Source organism: Aedes aegypti, chromosome 2 (genome assembly GCF_002204515.2).
Source record: "Aedes aegypti strain LVP_AGWG chromosome 2, AaegL5.0 Primary Assembly, whole genome shotgun sequence".
Classification (NCBI taxonomy): domain Eukaryota; kingdom Metazoa; phylum Arthropoda; class Insecta; order Diptera; family Culicidae; genus Aedes; species Aedes aegypti.
Genome location: NC_035108.1, coordinates 103,085,267 through 103,108,453, shown reverse-complemented (window position 1 = coordinate 103,108,453; position 23,187 = coordinate 103,085,267). Strand labels below are relative to the sequence as shown.

Genomic DNA, 23,187 nt, shown 5'->3' with positions numbered 1-23,187 from the left:
AAAACCCCAAGAGCTTGCAAGTCCTCCTCGAGCATAGTCCACGCCTCATGCCCATAGAGGACTACCGGTCTTATGAGCGTTTTGTACATCGTGCATTTGGTGCGGGGGTGAATCTTTCTTGACCGCAGTTTCTTCTGGAGCCCATAGTAGGCACGACTTCCGCCGATGATGCGCCTTCGTATTTCCCGACTAACATTGTTGTCAGCCGTCAGCAAGGATCCAAGGTAGACGAACTCGTCCACCACCTCGAAGGTATCCCCGTCTATCGTAACACTGCTTCCTAGGCGGGCCCTGTCGCGCTCAGTTCCGCCAACCAGCATGTACTTTGTTTTCGACGCATTCACCATTAGCCCGACTCTTGTTGCTTCGCGTTTCAGGCGGGTGAACAAATCTGCCACCGTTTCAAATTTTCTCCCAATAATATCCATGTCGTCCGCGAAGCAAACAAATTGTCCGGATCTCGTGAAAATCGTGCCTCGACTGTTAAGTCCGGCTCTCCGCATGACACCTTCAAGCGCAATATTGAACAACAGGCACGAAAGTCCGTCGCCCTGTCGTAGTCCCCGCCGAGACTCGAACGAACTGGAGTGTTCGCCCGAGATCTTCACGCAGTTTTGCACACCGTCCATCGTTGCTCTGATCAATCTTGTGAGCTTCCCGGGAAAGCTGTTCTCGTCCATGATTTTCCATAGCTCTATGCGGTCGATACTATCGTATGCCGCCTTGAAATCGATGAACAAATGGTGCGTAGGGACCTGGTACTCACGGCATTTCTGGAGGATTTGCCGCACGGAAAAGATCTGGTCCGTTGTTAAGCGGCCGTCGATGAAACCTGCTTGATAACTTCCCACGAACTCGTTTGCTATAGGTGATAGACGACGGTAGAGAATCTGGGATAGCACTTTATAGGCGGCGTTTAGGATGGTGATTGCACGATAATTTTCACACTCCAGTTTGTCGCCCTTTTTGTAGATAGGGCATATAACGCCTTGCTTCCACTCCTCCGGTAGCTGTTCCGTTTCCCAGATTCTGACTATCAGCCGATGCAGACAAGCGGCCAACCTGTCCGGGCCCATCTTGATGAGTTCGGCTCCAATACCATCCTTGCCAGCGGCTTTGTTGTTCTTGAGCTGTTGAATGGCATCCTTAACTTCCCCCATCGTGGGAGCTGGTTGATTTCCGCTGTCCGCTGTGCTGACGTAGCCATCGCCTTCGCTGTCCTGACCTTCTGTGCCTGTGTTCTCTGCGCCATTCAGGTGTTCATCGTAGTGCTGCTTCCACCTTTCGATCACCTCGCGTCCGTCCGTCAAGATGCTCCCATCCTTATCCCGGCACATCTCAGCTCGCGGCACGAAGCCTTTGCGGGATGTGTTGAGCTTCTGATAGAACTTCCGCGTTTCTTGAGAACGGTACAGCAACTCCATCTCTTGGAATTCCACCTCTTCCAGGCGGCGCTTTTTGTCCCGGAATAGGCGGGTTTGCTGTTTCCGCTTCTGTCTGTATCGTTCCACGTTTTGCCGCGTACCATGCTGCAGCATTGCAGCCCGCGCTGCATTCTTCTCCTCTAAAACCTCCTGGCACTCCTCGTCGAACCAATCGTTTCTTGAGCTCCGTTCCACATATCCGACAACGCTTTCGGCAGCGTCGTTAATGGCTGCTTTGACTGTCCTCCAGCAGTCCTCAAGAGGGGCCCTATCGAGCTCGCCCTCATCCGGCAACGCTGCCTCAAGATGCTGCGCGTACGCATTGGCGACATCCGGTTGTTTCAGCCGCTCGAGATTGTACCGGGGCGGGCGTCGGTACCGTACATTGTTGATGACGGATAGTTTTGGGCGCAGTTTCACCATCACCAGGTAGTGGTCGGAGTCAATGTTGGCGCCACGATAGGTTCTGACGTCGGTTATGTCGGAGAAGTGCCGTCCATCGATCAAAACGTGGTCGATTTGCGATTCTGTCTGCTGAGGTGATCTCCAGGTGTACCGATACGGGAGGCTGTGCTGGAAATAGGTGCTACGAATGGCCATGTTCTTGAAGGCGGCAAAATCTATCAGTCGTAGGCCGTTCTCGTTCGTCAGCCGGTGGGCGCTGAACTTTCCAATCGTCGGTCTGAACTCCTCCTCCTGGCCAACCTGAGCGTTCAAATCTCCTATGATGATCTTGACGTCGTGGCTTGGGCAGCGGTCGTACTCGCGTTCGAGCTGCGCGTAAAATGCGTCCTTGTCATCATCAGTGCTTCCGGAGTGTGGGCTATGCACGTTGATTATGCTGAAGTTAAAGAATCGGCCTTTGATTCTTAACTTGCACATTCGTTCATTGATCGGCCACCACCCGATCACGCGCCTTTGCATATCACTCATCACTATGAAAGCTGTTCCCAGCTCGCGTGTGTTGCCGCAGCTCTGGTAGATGGTATGATTACCTCTAAACGTTCGCACCAATGCACAATGGTCGGGCTCCATATAAAGGAGCGGCCAAAACTACCAAAACACTTTTTTGAGATTTTTATGGTTTTTATCATTTTAAAATATACCTCATGTATTATATTATTATGATTCCTAATTGAAATTGTATTAAAATTTAAATTTCTTTGACTTTTATAACGTCAAAATGACTGAAGTCAAAAAAATGAAAAGTTTAGCAATAAAATAAAGTACAAAATTCATATATAAGAAATGCAATATTTTCCCAAAGTTACGCACTATCTGAAAGCTTATGGTTCAACACTTTTATCGAGCATGAGGATGGAAAAAAATATTTGGTTGAAGTTTTAATACTGTTCAATATTACACTTAAGTAATTTTGATGATTTTGAACATGAAAAACAACTCTTGTCGCGTCATGTCGCCGCGATTTCGAATATTGCACTTGAAAATACAACCTTAGATCTTACAAAAAACGTTTAAATTTTTTGCAGAAATTTGCTGATTTGCAAGTTAGAGCTATTTGAATAATTCAATATTTTCATACATTTTGACGATATTTTTCATACAAAGTTTATATAAAATATATTTAACCACTCTTCATACATATTTTGATCAAATTCGTTTATATACAAACAAAATTTGTGCTTTCAGCCAAATTTGATAGCATTTCTAAAAAAAACTTTTTTTTAAAAAAAGTTACGTAATATGTGTATGACCCCTTCTGAAACAATAAAAACGCCAAATAACATATTCAGATTACATATTTCATCGATTAAGGCGATAAAATTAGTTTTGGCCAAACTTCGTTTTTTTCCGACCATTGTGCAATGCTCCTGTCCAGCACACCTCCTGCAGCGCTACGATGTCGAAACCGCGGGTCTTCAGTACATCGGAGAGTATGCGAGTACTTCCAATGAAGTTGAGAGATTTGCAGTTCCACGTACCGAGTTTCCAATCACTAGTCCATTTTCGTCGCTGTGGTCTTTGCCGATTGTTCCGGTCCGTATTCTCTCGTTGACGTTCCTGTGCTGATGTGTTTTTACGGTTGGCTTGCAGGGCCTGACACCAACCCCCTAGATTTCCGGAGGACCATTCCCCCTAAATGTTCGGAGGGCCATAGTGCGCAGTTTAGCTTAGAGTCCTTCTCTGGCACTCGGACGATGATCAGCCGCCCCTGACATGGGGAACAGACGCTGTTGTGAGCCGCTCCTAACGTGGAGTACAGACGCTCCAGGTTTGCAAAAGCAAACCCCCCTTCCCTGTCAGCATACGACCAAAGTTCCCACCGGGGGTTGGTTACCCGATCTTCCCCAAGGTTACTCGTACCCCGGCCAGTACCACGAGGAGGTAGGGATAGGAGTTGCTGGGCAAGAGGCTAAGGACCGCACAAAGGGGTCTATTTTATTCCTGCAGGTACGCGAGGTACCAATGGTACGCCATGCCCAGCCATTTACGCTTACACTGTTTATAACAAGTGTATTTTTAGATTGTACGTGTACTCAGTTCAATAGTTCTGATAATGAGTTTAAAACTGTACTGGAGAAGGCTCCCAGACAATGTCCATTCTATTCGTAGTTGTCAAACATTTTCTGAAACTTTCAGTAATTACACACCTAAACTGACACTCTGAGTTCGGTAATTTTTTTTTTTTTTTGCAATTTCTCATCGTAATAGGCTGTTTTTCATCTCGCCAATCTGTCATGAAACGGCCTACTTTCCTGCACTGAAGTATGCAGTTTGGGAATAGTCATTACGCAACTGAAACCAGTGCTGTAATCATTCATTATGAAACGCTTTCTCATAACGCAACTGTTTTGAGTTAAGTAATGAATCATTACATAATAATTTTTCAGAAATTGTAAAATAATGGTGAATGCATTCCGATATAATTACTGATATCCTCAAGTGGTTTTCTACGAAATTGCAAAAAATGTTGTACGTAACTCGTTGCAGAACTCGATTTTTACAGCACTCGTCGTAATTATCACACTCGGCAAGCCTCGTAGGATAAATTTACGACTCGTGCTGTGAAAAACATCATTCACTTGTTCCCTGAACTACTATTGAAGCATTTTTAATCTGAACGATGCGCAAATTGGTGGAGGTCAAATTGAACAGTGTTCGGATTAAAAGCGGTCCAAAGGGGATGATGAGCGATGATGGGGATGATGAGCGGTCCAAAGATTATGAAGCAAACAGTAAAAAATAAAATCGTATATGTGTTGCTGAAATTTATGACAAGGAAATCGCCACTGATATGACCTTTGATTAATCATTATTGTCTAATGATGTTCCAGCATTCATTATAGAAACGTGTTTTTTTTGTACGAAAATAGTTGACAAAAGTCGTGTAAAAACAGTGTTAAGGGTCATTGCATGGTTATTGGTTGGAATTTCTGAAATTATTTCTTGCAAAATACGAGTTAAAAAAAAACACTTCATTTTCTTTTTTCAAAACCGACCTTGGTTAAATTTTTAGAGGAGTTTTCATGATGTGCTTTCAGAAGGCAGATTTAAGATTCCTTCTACAGTTGCAGATTATTACAGATGGTTTTGCAGGTCTGTCAAAAACTGTTCCTGTTTTTTGCCAGTTCATTAAAATATGTCGTTGATGGCCGACAGTTTGAAGTCGCTTTCCTTTCTGAAATAAAATTTTGACATTTTTCGAAAATTTCTAGTAAATATTTACCTGCAGTCAGGAATTTGCAATAGAAACAGGCTTCTAGAAGGCTCCACATAAATATGATTAATACCTCAGTGGTGGCGAAATATTATCATCGTCGAAAGGGATCCACACCACATTCATCATCCCTCCTCGAACCAACATGAGACGAGATGGTATTCAGAATACATACTTTACTTATGTATAAAAATGTCCGCACACGATGATGCCTTTTTTCCCGAGCAAAACTTAAGATCAAAATGGAAACAAATTTTGATGTTGTGATGTCGCAGTTTGTTACCATTTTGGTCGTTAATATATCAAAATTGAGAGCAGAAAAATTATGTCATGAAATCAATTTGAAACCAATTTTTTGCAAACAAGTTTATATCTAATTATGATATCAACTTGATGCTTAAAACACGATATGATTTTGACATTCTTTTTTATATTGGACTCTTCTCGGGTCCTGTTGTCGAGTAGCATACGATATAACACCGCGGGATGAATTATTAACACACGTGTCTCTCCGGCTTCGGTGATGCGACTTTTGCGCTTTTCGTGACCCCGCGTCGTCGGCCGGAGACGGCGTTTGGTGACAGCTTGTTCCATATTGTCTACGGGGGGGGGGTCTGCAGGATGTCGCATCAGACAGCCACCTGACACCAATCCACTATCCTGCTTTGACAAATGCTCGCTTCTATTTATGATGGTGCTCTCTGGAGGCGCTTTACTGAAGTGAGCAACACATGTATCGTGCCTACCTCATGGTGCTCTCCAGATCATTATTGTCAGAAAAAAAATCTCGTTCAAATCTGTGGTTAGCAGTCTTTTTTAGCCATAGAAAAATTTCTGCATGCCTGAACAAAATTAAAAAAAATACTGGGCCCGTTTTGAAGTTACGCCCTTTTGATGGTTTGAATCCATAAACTCTAAGAAAATAAGATATATTTAGACGTTTTTTTATTTGATATGATCAAAATAAGAAACACACAATCAAAAAATACACAAGCATTCAAATCCAATCTTTAACTAAATATGACGGATAGCTAACCACGATTAAGTATTCTTCGAGATAAACTTGCGCTTTGTGCCAATGTACCAATGAGTCGCAAACATTTAAAGAGAAGTACATGGGTTTACCAAGCTATACAGAATATCGTGCTGCAAAAAAAATGTTTTATTACATAATGAAATTGGCTTCGTAATACCTTATGGCACTTGAGCCTATGGAAAATCAACCAATTGTGAAAAACCTTTGAAGAATATGATTGCGGTGTGTCGTAATTAACGGTATTAGAATGCCTTATTAATCTTTCTGATGGCTATGATCCAAAACGGACGTAACTCAAAATTTGGTTGATCTTCTAGTCTAAAACATCGCTCAGGTAACAGGTAACAAAAAATCAAGCAAACCAACTATGGATCAAACTTTGATTGTATATTTCTTCTTATAAACTGTAACCGTTCGGCGGAAATGCTCGAGGTGTTGTGACAACCGGTGGCTTTAGCGCCACTCTCGAATCCGAGAGACCACCGGCCGATTTTTATTTGCCCGACTACTGATGACCTTTAACCTCAGGGGTCCTCGAACGGTCGCTGGCTCAAACTCAAATTCAAAACGCAAAACTAAGAAAGACTGGCTTTCCCCCCCTCCGGACTACAAACCCACTGAAACTCGTTCAACCCTCTGGTCTCAACAGAAAAAACTAAAAATGAGGATGAAAATCGAAGTATTAACGGAACGGAACTTAGAGCAATTGGAATGACTTCCTCTATTGCACCTAAACGGAAACGGAATGAATTAAAACGGAAACTACTCGATTTTCATAAAACATCACAATTAATTCATTAATTTATTGACTTCGGGTTGGACTTTAGTTTGGGTTTGGAAGGGATATCAATTTACTAGATCATGGCCATGTCTAACTCTAACACATACCTGCGCAGGATTTTTCTTCGTCGACTTGTTGCTCGTTGAAATGGCGGCGAAGGGGAGCAATTCGCCGTCGCTGCCTAATTAGCTTGCAGCGAAGTGAGTCCGTGCTGGTATGGCCGAAATTAAAGTTGCGAAGTGGGTGGCGGCTGGACGGATGGCCTCCGATTTCTTCCGGAGAGCGATTCGCTACGACTGATGTCGTGCGGCCCGGGAATTGACCGTCTTCCTCCGGACAAGGGCCAACGTACCTTCGTGCGGCCTCGCGTATGGCGCTCTGACCGCCCGCGATGAAATGTACCCTCACCGTCGGTTCAGGTCCGGAATCGTGGTGCGCAATTGGCGACGCAACGCACGATCCGCGCTCTCCAATATGGTGGTCCTAGAACTGACGTAAAGGGGACCTCCGTCGATTGATTGGCGATCGACGGTCGTTCTTCGCTCCTCTTTCTGGCGAAACACCACACTCCGTTTAGCCACTTAGGGCTAAACTCCCTAAGGGCGGGCCTTGACGGTTGCACGGACTCAGTAAACTCCACAAAATACTCTTCGTCGACTCCGGTCGACTCACGAACTCCAGCCCTACCCAAAAAGCGCTAAGCGCTGGAAAGTCCAACACGAAATTTTCTTAATTATTTAAAATGAAAAATATTGACATTATAATGGAAATTACCTTTTTGAGTGTAAACTTGCACTAATAAAATCAAAAGTCGCGAATATCGGACTCACCGACTACAAACGAATCTCTAAAGAACAAACAAATCACATAAAAACCGTTTAGTACATTTTAAAAGACATCACTCCAATCACTTTTTACCTCTACAGAAAAACGTTTTTAACAAAGGTCACTACTAATAGAAATTATAAAATTGAAACTTTGACCTGAACTCGCGAAACTTCTGAATACCAGCCGATTTGGAAGCGAAATGACCGAGTCTCAGTTATACAACATACAAGAAACCTACTTACATAAAGAGCCTATTCTTTAATCTTTTTGCGCCCAAATTAAATTTGAAATGGCGAGAGTTCGCGCCTTCGGTAAACGAACAAGCTAAACGAATAAAAACATTACAAAGGTTTTCACATCACTACACGTATCCCATACTGGGTGACGTCAATTTAGTACATTTAGTCAAGACACAAACCTTATCGATACTTCACGTAACACTGAGCTCAATCAAATTCAAATTCAAGTGATTTTGCTTAAAAAGATAAAAACGTCAAAAGTTCACAAACTTTTCACTATATTTTTTTAAGAAAAAACGTAAAACGTTACAAAACACAATACATGAAAACCTTATTAAATATCTTTGAATTCCATTGATTTTGAGGACTTACACAATCAAAACAACTTAGTAATAAAAACGATTAGTGCGCACGGATTTGATCGAGATTTTTTCTAATAAACGTTCTGGGGAGCACCGCGTAGCAATAACGATTTTGTATTGCTGTGCTCAGTTGCGCTTCAACCCTTATGTTGACCGATAGAGAGATATGTAAACCGTATCGAAAACCGGCAACCCGCCGTGAGTTTATCCAGATTGGAAAGTTGAAAAGGTATATGGAATGGTCACCATTGTGACCTCCTGTTTATCATTTATGGACCAACTTTTCGAGATGGGTTTCTATATTGATGAATTCAATCTAATCAAGATGGATTGATTGAAGGTGCCGTGTGGCACAACATATTTTCATTCGTGGCATCCACTGAAAGTTGCTTTATTAGTTTGACGGCACTTCGAAGTATATCACGAATGGAACCGTTGACCTTTCGGTTTGTGCGATGCTTTTTGAGTTCGTTTTTTTTTTTCCTTGTGCTTCGATGTATTGGAATCTCTAAGGACAGTATATGCAGTATACATACATATCTTCCCACGCACTTATTGTGAGCATGATTTATTGGATAAATAGAAACGCTACTGGCGCTACTGGCGTCAGAGATATAAAGTTAATCCATGACAACAAGTGCCTTTTGCCTTTCATTCTTTTATGATCCATGAGAAAACTTGTAACAAATGTTACAATATTATCGACAATAAAGTTGTACAGAAGTATGAATCAAATCTCCATCGTATTTCTTTGAGACATCTATTATTCAGTCAATCTCTGAAGTTGTATTGGGCATGTCGAAGATCTAGTATTTAATTTATTTAGTTACACATTTATTTAATTCACTTAAGGTGAAACATCTCGGAATCCAAAAATGGCTGTACTATGGCCGACTTGTTCTCCTACTTACGTTTTCAAAGGCACTAAACTGTAGAAATACTACGTTCCTGATCTTCTTAGTTTAAGATTTCTGCTAGTGCACAAAGATTAGTGCCTATGAAGTTTTACTGCAATCTGGAAAGTTGGAATCAAAACTGTTCAACCTTAACCCTTTTAACATCTGCATCATTTTGACTCGCAAAAAAAAATCAAATCGCGATACTTTTTTTGTTTCTTGATGTGTTGCACCATTTTCTCAGAAGTTCCTTGGGGGACCGACATTCTCCATACAAAATGTTTTTGGCGGCCATTTCGTTTTACGTCAATTTATCGAATAATAAAATGTGGGCTATAAAATGCCAGGGGTAATAAGGAGCTACTCTGAAAAAAAATCATACAAATCGGTTAAGAATTCTTGGAGAAACCTGAAAATTACGATATGAGGTTTTTGAAGTTTCTAAGATCTTTATTTGACCAGCGTGGTACTAGAAACCGAGATGCGCATTACTCAAAGACGGCTGCATCAAATTGCTTCATTTTTTCGCAACATGTTCTCATTAATGTATTTTCCGAAAAGTGAATATCTTAGCGTAAAAAAAATCTGTACCCTGGGATACATACGTGGGATATGCCTACGAATCGGTCCCCCAAGGAACTTCGAAATATCTCCGGATCCAGAGGAACAATGGTCAATATTGTAGTAGAATATTTCCTATGTTTTATCCTGAGAAACAGTCATCTCAGGTTCCCTAATTTACGATCAGAGAAACACAGCTTTCCATAACATCCATAAACTCAAACTCATGTTGTATTATGAGTCCGTATGACAACAGAACATTCAGACCTTCTCATAAATAACCGTGACCGTAATAACCGTCTTCCGTACATCAAGTGCCTTCCGTCCTCTTTGTACCCAAAAACATCAATTTCAATATTTATGCATAAGAATGCAGGCATAAGAATGCAGACCAAGAAACAATTAATACTTTTCATAGCGTTGACAAAAATGCCAAATGGCCTAGATCTTTCCTTTACGCTTTCAGCTACCTTCGTCTCTTACGACGACTGTGTTATGCTTAGCGAGTTACCACCACACATGCTATTTGAACGTGATTGGTTAACTCTGCGTGGAGACTCTTAAAGCCAACCCCTAGAATATTTAAATCATGTGTAGAGTTAAGTTACGTAGAAGTAGATCTATGAAAATAAAGTCAGGTCGTTTCAGAAAGTCACACGAACCTGAGTGTTTCTTCAAGATATCACAGTTTATGATATCAAGCATATTACAATATCGACACAGATTCTAAAACTAGAGGAGTTTTTTGAGAACTTACGAAAAAAGGATGCTAAAATAAACAAAAAAGTTATTGCGAATTAAATATTTTTTCGTGGTTTGAAAATGATGTTGCTAGTAGAGGGGTGAATGCATTTTACATAACTGTCACAAATTTTCAGCATCCAAACTAAGGCTGTGAACCATTTCTCCGATTCGTTTAACTTTAAGTTAAAATTTGACAGTTTGATATTTATTTCCCCTCAAAAGGGGAAATTATACTTCGCGGTCGACCCATTTAAGTTTTGACAGTCGAGTAGAGTTTCATAAAAAAAAGTTGACGGATGGTTAGTTATTCTCAAATCATCGGGAGCAGAAAATGACTGAGTTTGGTCTTTGGCCGTGTCGCTTGCTCCTGCGAGGGCGGGTGATGCGGTCAGGATCAATCGTGTTGAGCGTCGTTCGCGTAGCACGATAGAACAGTGTCGCGGATCGCGTTATTAGAGTTCGATCCCTTGATCGTAACGCTTGCTTTTGCGAAGGCGAGCGATGAACGCTTGTTTGGCGTACAATGCGTTTATCGAATAATATCGCGAATTCAGTTAGGCGTGAATAAATCATGGATCGCATCACCAACTAAAGGTGACTCCCAGATCTTTACCTTATCCCAGTAACCCAATATCGTTCCCAGGACAACTGTGGAGATGCAGAACATTCCACGGTCTCTACAGTGATACCTCCATGAGTCGATGTTTCATGACTCGATATCGACTCATGGAACCATACTAAAAACATAATTTCATGGTTATTATGATGGTCCCTAGAAGCAGCTTTCCAAAGAATTGCTGTTCCATGACTCGATATTTTCATGAGTCGATGGTCCCTTCAATATCGACTCATGGAGGTTTCACTGTAGTAACAATGGTTGTCTAAATAACATTCCTTCCCTTCCCCGAGAACCGGACGAAAACTGCGCCGTTATTGACTTATAAATTTTGAGCTCTCGATTTGTACATATTGAAAATAGTAAGCTTATTCCAAGCCCCATTCATTAAAGTTCTGTGCAATTTCGATTGCTCTGGACAATACAGGCAACTACGAATTGTACGGTCATCTATGAGCATAGCTCAATTATCGGGAGCAGAAAATTACTTTAGAATTGTCGAGTTCAACCATGCTACAGAGCAGGATTATTTTTTACCGGAGGGGAAATAACTATTAAACTGTCAAATTTTAACTAAAAGTTGAACGAAATTGCAAAATAATTCGCGTTCTCCCGTCCTGATCTGATTTGTAAGCAGCAATCGAGCAATCTTCTACGAAATGGCAAACATAATGTAGTGCGCAACTCGTTGCAGAACTCAATCTTTACAGCACTCGTAGTAATTACCCAACTAGATAAGCCTCGTTGGATAAGTGTACGAGTCGTGTTACAAAAACCATCGTTCTGTAACTTTTTGCGTAAACTATTAGGGGAAGAGCACCAATTTCCGATCAATCCATACGACTTTAGCATACTTTGTATGAAAATCCGAAAATTGGCACAAAATTCTTGTAGGTCGAAAATTAGTGCTTTTCCCCTATTCCATTGTAATTTGTATTTGTATTGTATTGTGTACCGTAAAACGGAATAACTGAAAATTTCTTGAAGTTTTTCATTTATTTTTTCAAACATGTACTGATATGTCAATTACCATTAGCCGTTGGAAAGCTAAAACATCTGTCAAATTATTGGTAATCTACGATTTCAAAAATGCTACAATCGCCAATAAAGAATGTGGATCATATTTTATGCATTAAAAATCACACATAAAAATGTCGAACTTTTTTTAATACGAATGTATTGATTTAAAGTTTATTCAATCATTTTTACAAACAAAAATATATTTTGTGCAAGATTGTTTGAATTACGTTAAGTCGTAAAGGCTTCTCGAACAAAGTTTAATAACAACCGCACAGCATATAACAATAACAAAGTTTATTATTATGAATTCGTTCTGTTAGTTCAGTTCAGTTGGAGTTATTTATTTAAGTCTTGTGCCCCAACCAATCAGTTTTTATAATCACAAACTGGTTGGCCGGGATGTGACGCTATAAAAGTTGTAACAACTGAGTACCTTTAAAATACTACATTAACGACCTGTTGTCTGAAAAAGAGTCTAAGAACAAACACTTTTTTAAGAATTCCACGTTAAATTACAGCTCGTATTACTGTATGTGTTATTTTTTCATCAGAAATTATTGCAAGTATATTCAGATATTACTTCGGAATTTTGTAAAGCTGTACATTTAGCTATTATTTCCCAAGGCGTTTCTCCTTGAATATTCTTAGAGAGTTTCTCCAAAAAATTTGCTTAGGATACCTCAAAAATCAGCCTTGATTATCCCAAGAAGTACCATAGAAATGGAATTTCTCCAGATTAGTTCGAAAATCATAAAAAATCCTCTAAAATTCTTTGAGATATTTTTCAGAAAAGTCATCCTTACATTGCTGGTCAGAACATCTTCTAAAATTCAATTCATAATTTCTCCAGAAATGCCTCCAGGGAGTTCTAGTATGGATTTCTTTTGAAATTGTATATAAGGATTCATATAAGATATCAACTGAACATTTATGATACTTTCAGCAATTGCACCAGAGATTCTTCTAATAATCCTACAGAAATTCCTCCACTATGAGATTTTCTAAAGTAAGTCTTGGAAGTTTTTTTTTCAAAATTGCTTCCAGTAATTTCTCCAGAGAAATGCTAAAAATCGTTTCTGAAAAATAAATCCGTGAAGTATTTCTGAAGAAAATCGTAAAGTAACCTTCGAAAAAAATGTGTAAGTTTTAATGTAATTACAAATGAACTATCAAAGAACTCCTAGACTTTCGAAGAAGATTTCAGAGATAATTTGCTGAGATAATAAAAAAACAAACATGCGGGATAGTATTTCGCAGGGTTTTCTAAAGAAACTTTTCGGGGGTAATATTTGGATTGAATGCTGAAGAATACTTGGATGAAAGATTAGATAAATTTTTAGAAAACATATATTTGTTCAAAGAACACCTCAATTCCTGGATCCCTGGGAGGAAACGTAGATGAATTTTTGAAAGAATCCACATGAACAGGCGGAGGAATTCTTGCAGTGTTTCTTGAGAAATCCCTTATACTATTTTTCAAATAGCTCTGGAACCTTTGTGTATTTCCTCGGGAGAAATTTTATGGAAATCTTAAGAAGATCTCATACAGTAACAGGTAAAGAATTCGGTTGAAGGATTAGTGAAAAAATATCTGGAGGAAATTTTAGGATGGTTTCGGGAAAAGAAAAACAAAATAATATTGTCTGTTTCATTCACAACAAAACGCGCCGCCAACTTTCGAACAGACTGACAAAATCGTCGCCAGCAAACCAATCAAAGGAGGTGACTTGCCATTGTGTTAGTAAGACTGGTGAAACGTCAAATTCACAGCGATTGCTTGGCTAGCGACGGTTTCACAGGCAACGATAGGGTACAAAGTTTACAACATTTTGGAAAATTACTGGAGGCAATAGCTTCGGAGTTCTCGTGTATTTCCTGGAGTAAGTTCTGGAAAAATTATTCTAAGCATGCTTTGAAAAATTTCAGAAAAAAAATCCTTCTAGAATTGGCAGAGAAATCTATAGAAAAATTTTAGGAGAGATCCCTCTAGGAGACCCTGAAAGTATTCTAAATAAAATCGCTATTGATTTCTGAAGATTTGAGATATAGTCTTTGAAGCTTTCACTGGAGCCTGTACAATTTTGCATCAGGATTCAATGCAATCATAATATTAAAAAAAAGAAACTTTAGAGACCATTTAGGTTGAAATAAAGACCCGAGAATATCATTTTTCAAGAACTATCTAACAACTACTTCGAAAAATTTCTATGGCAATTCGGAATCAGCCAAGAACTTGTTTACTGAAAATCGTCAAAACGTTGTTGCAATGTTTTGATAGATTATGTCAAGAGTACAGTCACCCCACAGTTATGGATCAACTAAGGGTCACTTTTCTGAACAAAATATGATTAAAAAACATGGTGACGATGTATAAAACAAAATTACCTCCATGGCACTGCAGAATATAGTTGTTTTTGAGAATACACCTAAAAATTCCCGGTTATTTACGAAAAAGTGTCGATTTTAATAGAAATTTCAAACGATGTCCATCCCACAGATGTGGATCAGTGGGAGAAGAGGATCCCTATTATGGATCAAATCGACTCATATTATGGATCAAAACACTATAACAGCAATTTACCTGCGAGGTAAACGAATGGTGTGCTAGTGAATGCATACGTTTTGGCGTTTGTTTTGGAATCGCCTTATCTTTGATTCATAACTGTGGTATGGTTTTCAATGCCCCACAGTTATGAATCAACGCTTCTGGGAATACGGTTGACATTTTATTTCCTATGGACGGCAAAATTATGCTTAAGCATATTATAATTGATTGCGATGCTGTGAAGATTTATGGTTCACGTAGGTAAAATGAGTTCTGCGTAATTGCAACTCTATTTGATGAGATATTCCCGTTTTAATCAAACTTTGATCCATATCTGTGTGCTATCCATAACTGTGGGGTGACTGTAATCGCACGTTCAGAAATCGCTAGCACCACCACACTCGTGCTATGTATAACACGATGCGACTGGTCTTAGATTAATCTATAGCAACTTCCAAACATTCGTCAAGAATTTTGCTGATCATTCTCTCTGGATGCTTTAAAAACTTCTCATGAATTTCTTCCAGCAATGCTCACGGAAATTTGTCCCAGAACATATACAGGGCTGTTCGTTGATATGTTTAAGAAACCATTCATTGATACATTTAGAAATACCATAGATGAATGCTCCATTAGTTTTCCTAACGGTTGAAGAAGTTTCTTGTAACAATTATTACAGTTAGTAAGAAGCTTGGGAACTTTTCACTCTAGGTGTTCTGAATCATTCGTCACGCGAGTCAGAATTTTTCGGGAGTCATGCCCAACCATGTCACGCTTCACTAGGCATGAGAATGAATACTCTTATCGTGTCTTCTATTCTCCATAAGAACAAGTACGTTGATCAAGTTGAATCAAAAACAAAAGGTCGAAAGGACAGAAGGTCGAAAGACAAAAAGTCGAAAGGACAAAGTTGTTTAAAAACTCGAGGGCTATCATTATTCTAGCCAAGAGATTCGAGATTTTGCCACCATGTGCGCAAGTTCAAGACATTTTTGATTTGCGAATCTCCTGACCATTAAGAAAGATGGCATCTTCGGCAAAGTTGCTCAGTAGCTCAAGGGCCGTCAGTCATTCTCCACATTCAAGGCCTAAATAAAGATAGTCTTTGAGCTACTGAGCAACTCTGACGAAGACGCCATCTTTCTAAGTGGTCAGGATTCTGAAATATTCGCTAAACAAAAGTTTTATGTCCACTAGCGCTGTCTGGTGAAAGGTGAATCAACAGCCTCTCACAATGATAGTCCTTGAGCTACTGAACAACTTTGCAGAGGACGCCATCTTTCTAAGTGGTCAGGTTCCTGAGATATTCGTAAAACAGTTTCATGCACACTAGCGCCGCCTAGTGGTGAAATTTCTAATTTATTGGCTAAACAATAACAACCTTTGAGCAATTGAACAACTATCTATCTAAGTCGTCAGGATCCTAAGATATCCGCAAAACAAAACTTTCATGCTCACTAGCGCCGCCTGGTAGTGGAATTCCGAAACTGAATAATCACTGCATGATCTCCTAAACAACTTTGTCGAAGATGATTTTTCAATATTTAATCTAGGGTATTGTACAAAGTACAACGCGTGACTACTCGCGTGACAGCAGAAAGGTTATAGAAAGTAAAACAACGTAAATTTAAGTTACAAAATGACGTAATTTTCTCTCACATCGAACTGAATATTGTTCGGATCAAAAAAGTTTTCAGTCACGTTGGACGCAATTTTATTTTTAAGTTAAAATATCTTAAAATTTATGTCTTTACATTTTTATATGCCCTGCCCTGCCCTGTATGCTATTGTTTAATAATGTAGAGTGGATAAATGGTTCACCTGGTTCTTGCGGGTCACCAAAAGACTCCTTAAAAGAATTGAATTCTTAAGTCATCTCTTGATGCTTTTTTTTCAAAAAATCTTGTTGAAATTTATGGAACAATCACTGAATCACGGCTTCTCTGATTTCTTTAGAAGAGGTTCGTAGAAAAATCTCTAGAGGATGCCTTATTAAAGCCTGTTGCAATCAGAAACGAATTCGTCGAGAGCCCAGATGAATTTATAAGGACAACTACTGAAGTAAGCAGTACAAAAATTCTTCATTGATTTAATTGAAAATTAATTGAATAGTTTTGGAAAAGATCTTTAAGCACAGGGGAGCCATATTTTCGAAATTTGCAGCAGTCTATATTAGTATGTATAGGGCAAAAGCAGCGGTTTTGACCAGCCTAAACGAAAATATTGTTTTCAAATATATGAGAGGTTTCTTTCTTTGCGCTCGAATAAGAGTCTAAAAAATTGCAACATCAGTAAAAGTCTGGATAACTTTGAGCAACTGAAATAAAGCAGACTCGTTCTCAATCAAGAGATCGTTTTCGAAAATGCCTGTGAGACTGATTTGGAAAAAGTGAGAACTATTATTAAAACATTCAAAAATATGGAAGCTCCTGGCGATGACGGAATTTTCTACATCCTCATCAAGAAACTACCAGAAAGTAGCTTATCATTTTTAGTTGATATATTCAACAAGTGTTCTCAATTAGCATATTTTCCTGACAAATGGAAAAATGCTAAGGTTGTTCCAATTTTAAAACCAGACAAAAATCCTGCAGAAGCTTCTAGCTATCGTCCAATCATTTTGCTTTCCTCCATCAGTAAACTCTTTGAAAAGGTCATTTTGAACAGAATGATGGCACACATCAACGAAAATTCATGCTTTGCCAATGAACAGTTCGGATTCCGCCATGGACATTCGACCACTCATCAACTCTTACGTGTAACAAATTTGATCCGTTCCAACAAATCTGAAGGCTATTCTACTGGTCTTGCTCTTCTAGACATAGAAAAAGCATTCGACAGTGTTTGGCATAAAGGTTTGATCGTAAAATTAAAAAACTTTAATTTTCCAACATACATTGTTGGAACAATTCAAAGTTATCTGTCAAATCGTACACTTCAGATTAATTATCCGAACTCCAGATCTGAAAGACTTTCTGTAAGAGCTGGAGTTCCTCAAGGCAGCATTCTGGGACCAATATCATACAATATTTTCACATCTGACTTACCTGAGTTACCTCAGGGATATCGAAAATCTTTGTTTGCGGATGACACAGGTCTCTCCGCAAAAGGACGAAGCCTACGTGTCATCTGTAGTCGATTGTAAAAAAGTTTCGATATTTTTTCTTCATACTTGCAAAAATGGAAGATTTCTCCTAATGCTTCCAAAACTCAACTAATAATATTCCCACATAAACCAAAAGCACTTTATTTGAAACCTTCAAATAGACATGTTGTCACGATGAAAGGGGTTCCAATAAATTGGTCAGCGCTCATGCTAGATAAGAATTTAACTTTCAAAAATCACATTGAGGACATTCAAGCCAAATGTAATAAATATGTAAAATGTCTCTATCCCCTTATTAATAGAAAATCAAAACTTTGTCTTAAGAACAAGCTTTGGATATTCAAACAAATTTTCACAACAACTTGTGTTGTCCTTCGGCATTCAAATATTGTAAAATAAATTTTGACAAAATCAGTACTCCATTGATCTTTATCAGTTTACGTAATCGAATATTCATGAAATAATATTTAACATATCCTAAAAATAGTTTTAATATCAAAAAAATAACATGTCACTTTGGGGCAAATTTGATCACCATACAAAAAAATCAGGTTTAAAAATAAAAAAAAAATCCCTCTCTACTAAACTTGAGTCTCCTGAATCTGAAAATGATGTCAAAATTCTTACAAGTCGAGTATTTAATCATTTAATTGCAAAATTAAACTTTGAAAATCTGCCTAAAACGCCTAAATGTAGGCAATTTCCCTTGAAATAAGCACATTATTTGAGAATAAACGGTTTTATGAGCAAAAAACTATACTTGCTATGCTGCATGATATCAAAAATGAGTTCAGTAGTTCATACTTAAGCTTACACAACATTTTAAATACCTAAAACTGACATGTAGGCATAGCACCAGTGGATTGTTTAGCACCGACATTTCCAACTGTGTTGCTTACATCATCAAAAAGTGTGAATATTTCTATGCAAAACTCACCCTACTAAAAATGAAATAGTTGAAAATCATTATTAGACATCTATAAACTAGAAAACATGGAATGTATGTGGTGCCAACGAAACCTTTAGCATCCTTGGGAGGAATTGTGTTTTTGTACCGACCTGATCAAAATCGCCCCAGTGATCAATTTGCCCCCGGTTTACGGTACCAATGAGTTACATAGAATATCCAATGTTGAAACATTGGAACAAATGTCAAATAAATAATTAATAATTTCAGGCAAAAACTGTTACAATCTTCTATTGCCATGATTAATGCGTTATATGTTTAGATTAAGTTAGGTTAAGTATATTCAAAGCTTTTTTTTTCTCTTATAAGCAGGTGAAATCAACTCACCTGTAAAAAATCTGAACTGCTACGGCAAATTAAATTTAATATGTTGTTGACAAAATGTTAATAAAATCTTAAATTTGTTTTACCAAATTAGTGATAGTGTTGTCTAATAACACAGAACACCTAGATATAAGAAATGAATGTAATGTTTGAAATGATACTAATAAAAAATAAAAATAAATAAAAATAAAAGCAGAATTATTTTCCAGAAAATATGTACCTGAAAAAGCAAGCTTTGAAACTCGTACGCTTCCTCAAATCTATTGCTTTGAAGTCTACGAGGTGCTCATATACAAAACAAGTACTTTCCCCTTTCGGTCACGTAGTAGCTCACCACCACCGAGAAAAGTTCAAGGTTACGTTCACGGCTGCGTTCAGTTCTGTTTAATTTTCACAAACTGGGAAATGATGTACTTTTCCTTTATTCATCCGTAGAATGGGAAAGTATCTTTGCCTGTTTGTTATACACATTTATAAGCCTGATGTTGAGACAGACAGAACATAATTGAACATAGGCAACATTCTGTAGTACAAATGAAATATTTGCTTTCATTTTTGGAAATTTAAAAAAAAAATCAAAATACGTTTCTAGTCAAAAACATGTTTTTAATAATAATTTTATAGATACGCTTCATGGTTTAGTTTTACTATCAATAGAATTCTCAAAACTTGATTATTGAACATTATAATTTTAATAACATCCTTAAAAATGTGTGTCAAAGAGCTTTGAATTTACTAACAGAAGCTGAATATCAATCTATATCTTGAGTTGAAATAAGATTTCATCGGCTATAATGGCCAATAAATATACCACCAGTTACTATTCAGTTGTTTTGATAATCAAAAAAGGGCGAGATAGATCCAGATTTGCCATTCAAATAAAATTAAACTAAGAAATAATTTAAAAGGGCTATTTTCACTTCTCCATGACTAGGAATATTTCATGCAAATAAAAAAAGCTATAGACAAAGGTTATTGTGTGTGCAGCAGGACAATTGATAGTCATCCATTTGTAAATGGTTTTCATTCCACTGCTTAAAACTGCAGATATCTCAAACACAGTATACGAACAACGCCCGATAAGTACTGAAACAAATTACAGTACAAGTACGAACATCAGTTACTAAAGGCACAGCCCCTCGTTCACGCTCCAATAATCCTACATCGTCCTGTTCGGAATTTTGATTGGGAATGGTTGGAGGATGAAAGAAGTTTTATTTCCACTCCATACACACCGTAGCAATGTGCCGTTCTCAATCTCTGATAAGGGTTAATGGTTTCTTTCCTTCCGGAAGACCGACTGAACGAGTCTTTGGATTTGTTTCCGCCGTCGCCGCCGTCATCAGAATGAACGAAATGCCAAAAGGTGCACAAACTTCAAAGCGGAAAACGTCTCAAGTGCCGCCCATTTCCACCGTTGAGGTTCCCCATTTTTCCGTTGATTCTAGAATAAGTTTTTATATTTTGTTTTCCGAATCCAAAGCACAGGGTGGGGAGACGACGTCATGGTGATTCGAAAGCGGAAACGTTGATTACCTTTTTGAATTACACGTTGTCGGTGTGCAAGTGACGGATACATTCCATAGCATCTGTAAGGGAAAAATAATGCTAGAAGCTTGATTGAATTCTTTTCTGGGAATCTATTTATTTTGTGGCTGCATATAAAATGCGAAACATGGCAGAAAATATTATGAATAGGATTCTTTCTTGCAAAAAGAATCTAGTAAAATAATTTTGATCCAGATTTGTTTCCAGATTTGTGTATTATACATAAGTTATGATTGGCATAATGCTATCGAACAAGCAAACTGCATTTCATTGTAATGGTCTACTTAACATAGGTAGATATTGAAATAACTTTAACAGAACTCAGCATAATCTATCATTGTCTAACAAATTTCGTTTGTTCAGGAAGAATTGTGTAACTCCCTACGTGTTGGGTATAAAAGGTACCAATTTATCATGCTTGCAAAACTGTACACTTGTCATAGACCAAACCTGTTGGTTTGTCGAACAAAAAGGAATTACTCAAAATCACGGTTGGGGAAACCAGTATGTACAAGGGAGGGAATGAAAAATCATGTTCTCGCAACAGGGCATCCTTTCGTGACCACTCCTCACCGTCATCGTCGCCACCTGAGGGATTCTTAGTTTGGAATTTCATCACGTCCAAAGCCCTACTTTTGCCGGTGCCTTCCAACTTGTTGCTATCGATCCAATGATATTTGATTTCGGTTTTTGGCTTTTACAGTGATATGAAAAACTCATTTCGTGAAACAGTGAACCCTACCGCGATACATCGAAAAAGGAAATGAAATACATTCAGTGATAGAAGTTCAACGCGCACTTTTTGCTTCCGACAATGTAAATCTTCAGCAATAGTGGCTGTCACGCTGGCTTGTACAAAACCTTGTTAGAGTCTTCTTAAAACCGCCATCTTCACGCGAAAACAGTTTCTTCTAAGACCAACAACGTACAGCGCCACCAGCAAGATACGTGCCAAACACTGCAACTACCATCACCATTACCTGTACCACCCCAGTGGGCCGAAGGTGACCTTCGACGAAGCGACCACCCACTACCAGCTGGAAATGGAGTCTGTGGGGCATGTCACGGTGCCGCTGCGGGTCGGCGGCAAGAAGATGCGCAAGCGGCGCGAACTGGACGCACTGGTTGCGCACTCACTCGCCAAAAGGTAAGCATTTTCATCATATTCTTATCTCATTCTAGATAGGGCCGTCCATTAGAGTAAAGCGGGGCAAAAGTTCGAGTGGGGCAAGAGTTTCTTTTTAAGGTTTCTAGTTCAATTCAAACCAAAACTTATAAATGTCATGGTGGCTTGAATGCTATTCAAGTAAGAGACATTCACTCCAAATATCATAAAAATCGATTGAGATTTGGAAAAGTTATGGCTATTTGTTGTTTTTCGACGTGAATATTGTAATTTTTGGGCAAACTTCCGTTGCGTGGAACCAAATGAAGACAACATTTTTTTCAATATTTTATGTAAGGGCGTTTCTAGGCCTATCATAAGGATGCTTTGTGGTGTATTAGTTTTTGCATAAATGCTTGAAAACAATTTTTGGCCCATAGTGGGGCAAAAGTTCGAATCAGCGGGGCAAAAGTTCGACCCATGTAAAAAATCACGTAAAAATTTGCAAATTGCCTAAAATCCACATATTAACTTCAAATTTAGTTCAATTTGTCTGATCGTGTGAAAACTGTCACAAAATTTTACATTTCCACTTAGTTTTTCGAAAAACTGCTATTTTTGAGTATATTACAATCAACCCGGTTGTGGGCATTTTTTTGATGAAAATTTAGTGTGTATTTTTCGTTAAACTTAAGTTTACGGCTGGTGTAAAGTATGCCTGTCATAAAAGGATCGATATTTTGTGTTTTAGCCAGCGAACTTTTGCCCCACACTACATTCGAACTCTTGCCCCACCGGTGGGGCAAAAGTTCGAATAAAACAATCAATTTTGAAACTGTTATAACTAAAAATGGGTAAATATTTTGACACAAGTTTGTTCAGCAAAATTATAGCCAATATGCTTAAGGTTCACTGTATGGTATTTGTTTTGTTTTAACTGCTATTGTTTTCCTGGAAACTTTGATAATACCACTAAGGTCGAACTTTTGCCCCACCTTAATCTATCATTCAACCAGCTTAGTGGCCGAACCTGATTAAGGGGCGCGCTTTTGTGAGTTTAATGGTGAAAAACTGTTTTCTCCAAAAAGTATAAATAGCGGTATCTTTTTCTAAAGAGGCTCTATGCAAAATGATAAAGAATGATAATTGTATAAAAACGACTACTTCATTATTTCTCAATAGTTGTGGAGTAGAACGACATGCACTAAACAAAGGGCACGGGTATACCACAAAAGATCAAAGAAAACTGGTCGCAGTGGTTCATCCCGAACAGAAACAGAATCGTAAGTGGATGTAACCTATATAATTCAATAATTTGCCTAATAAACTATATTTTATACCTTTAAGCTTCGCTGGACAAAAGCTATAAAGGTTCTTCAGGCGTCCGAACAGATGTGTCACATGAC

At 38.6% G+C, this 23,187-nt stretch overlaps 1 protein-coding gene across 3 annotated transcripts in view; it reads left to right on the top strand.

Moving 5' to 3' along the window:
- Positions 1 to 23,187, top strand: part of LOC5574423 (secreted 45 kDa protein) — a 76,847-nt gene that overhangs the window by 41,378 nt on the left and 12,282 nt on the right. For 2 of the 3 annotated variants that reach the window (XM_021841774.1, XM_021841773.1), the window contains exon 2: positions 21,380 to 21,823. The exons of the other annotated variant lie outside the window; for it this stretch is intronic. In XM_021841774.1, the coding sequence (XP_021697466.1) occupies positions 21,720 to 21,823 (104 nt within the window). In that variant the 5' untranslated portion in view covers positions 21,380 to 21,719. The remainder of the gene's footprint in view (positions 1 to 21,379; positions 21,824 to 23,187) is intronic. 3 annotated transcript variants of the gene reach the window in all.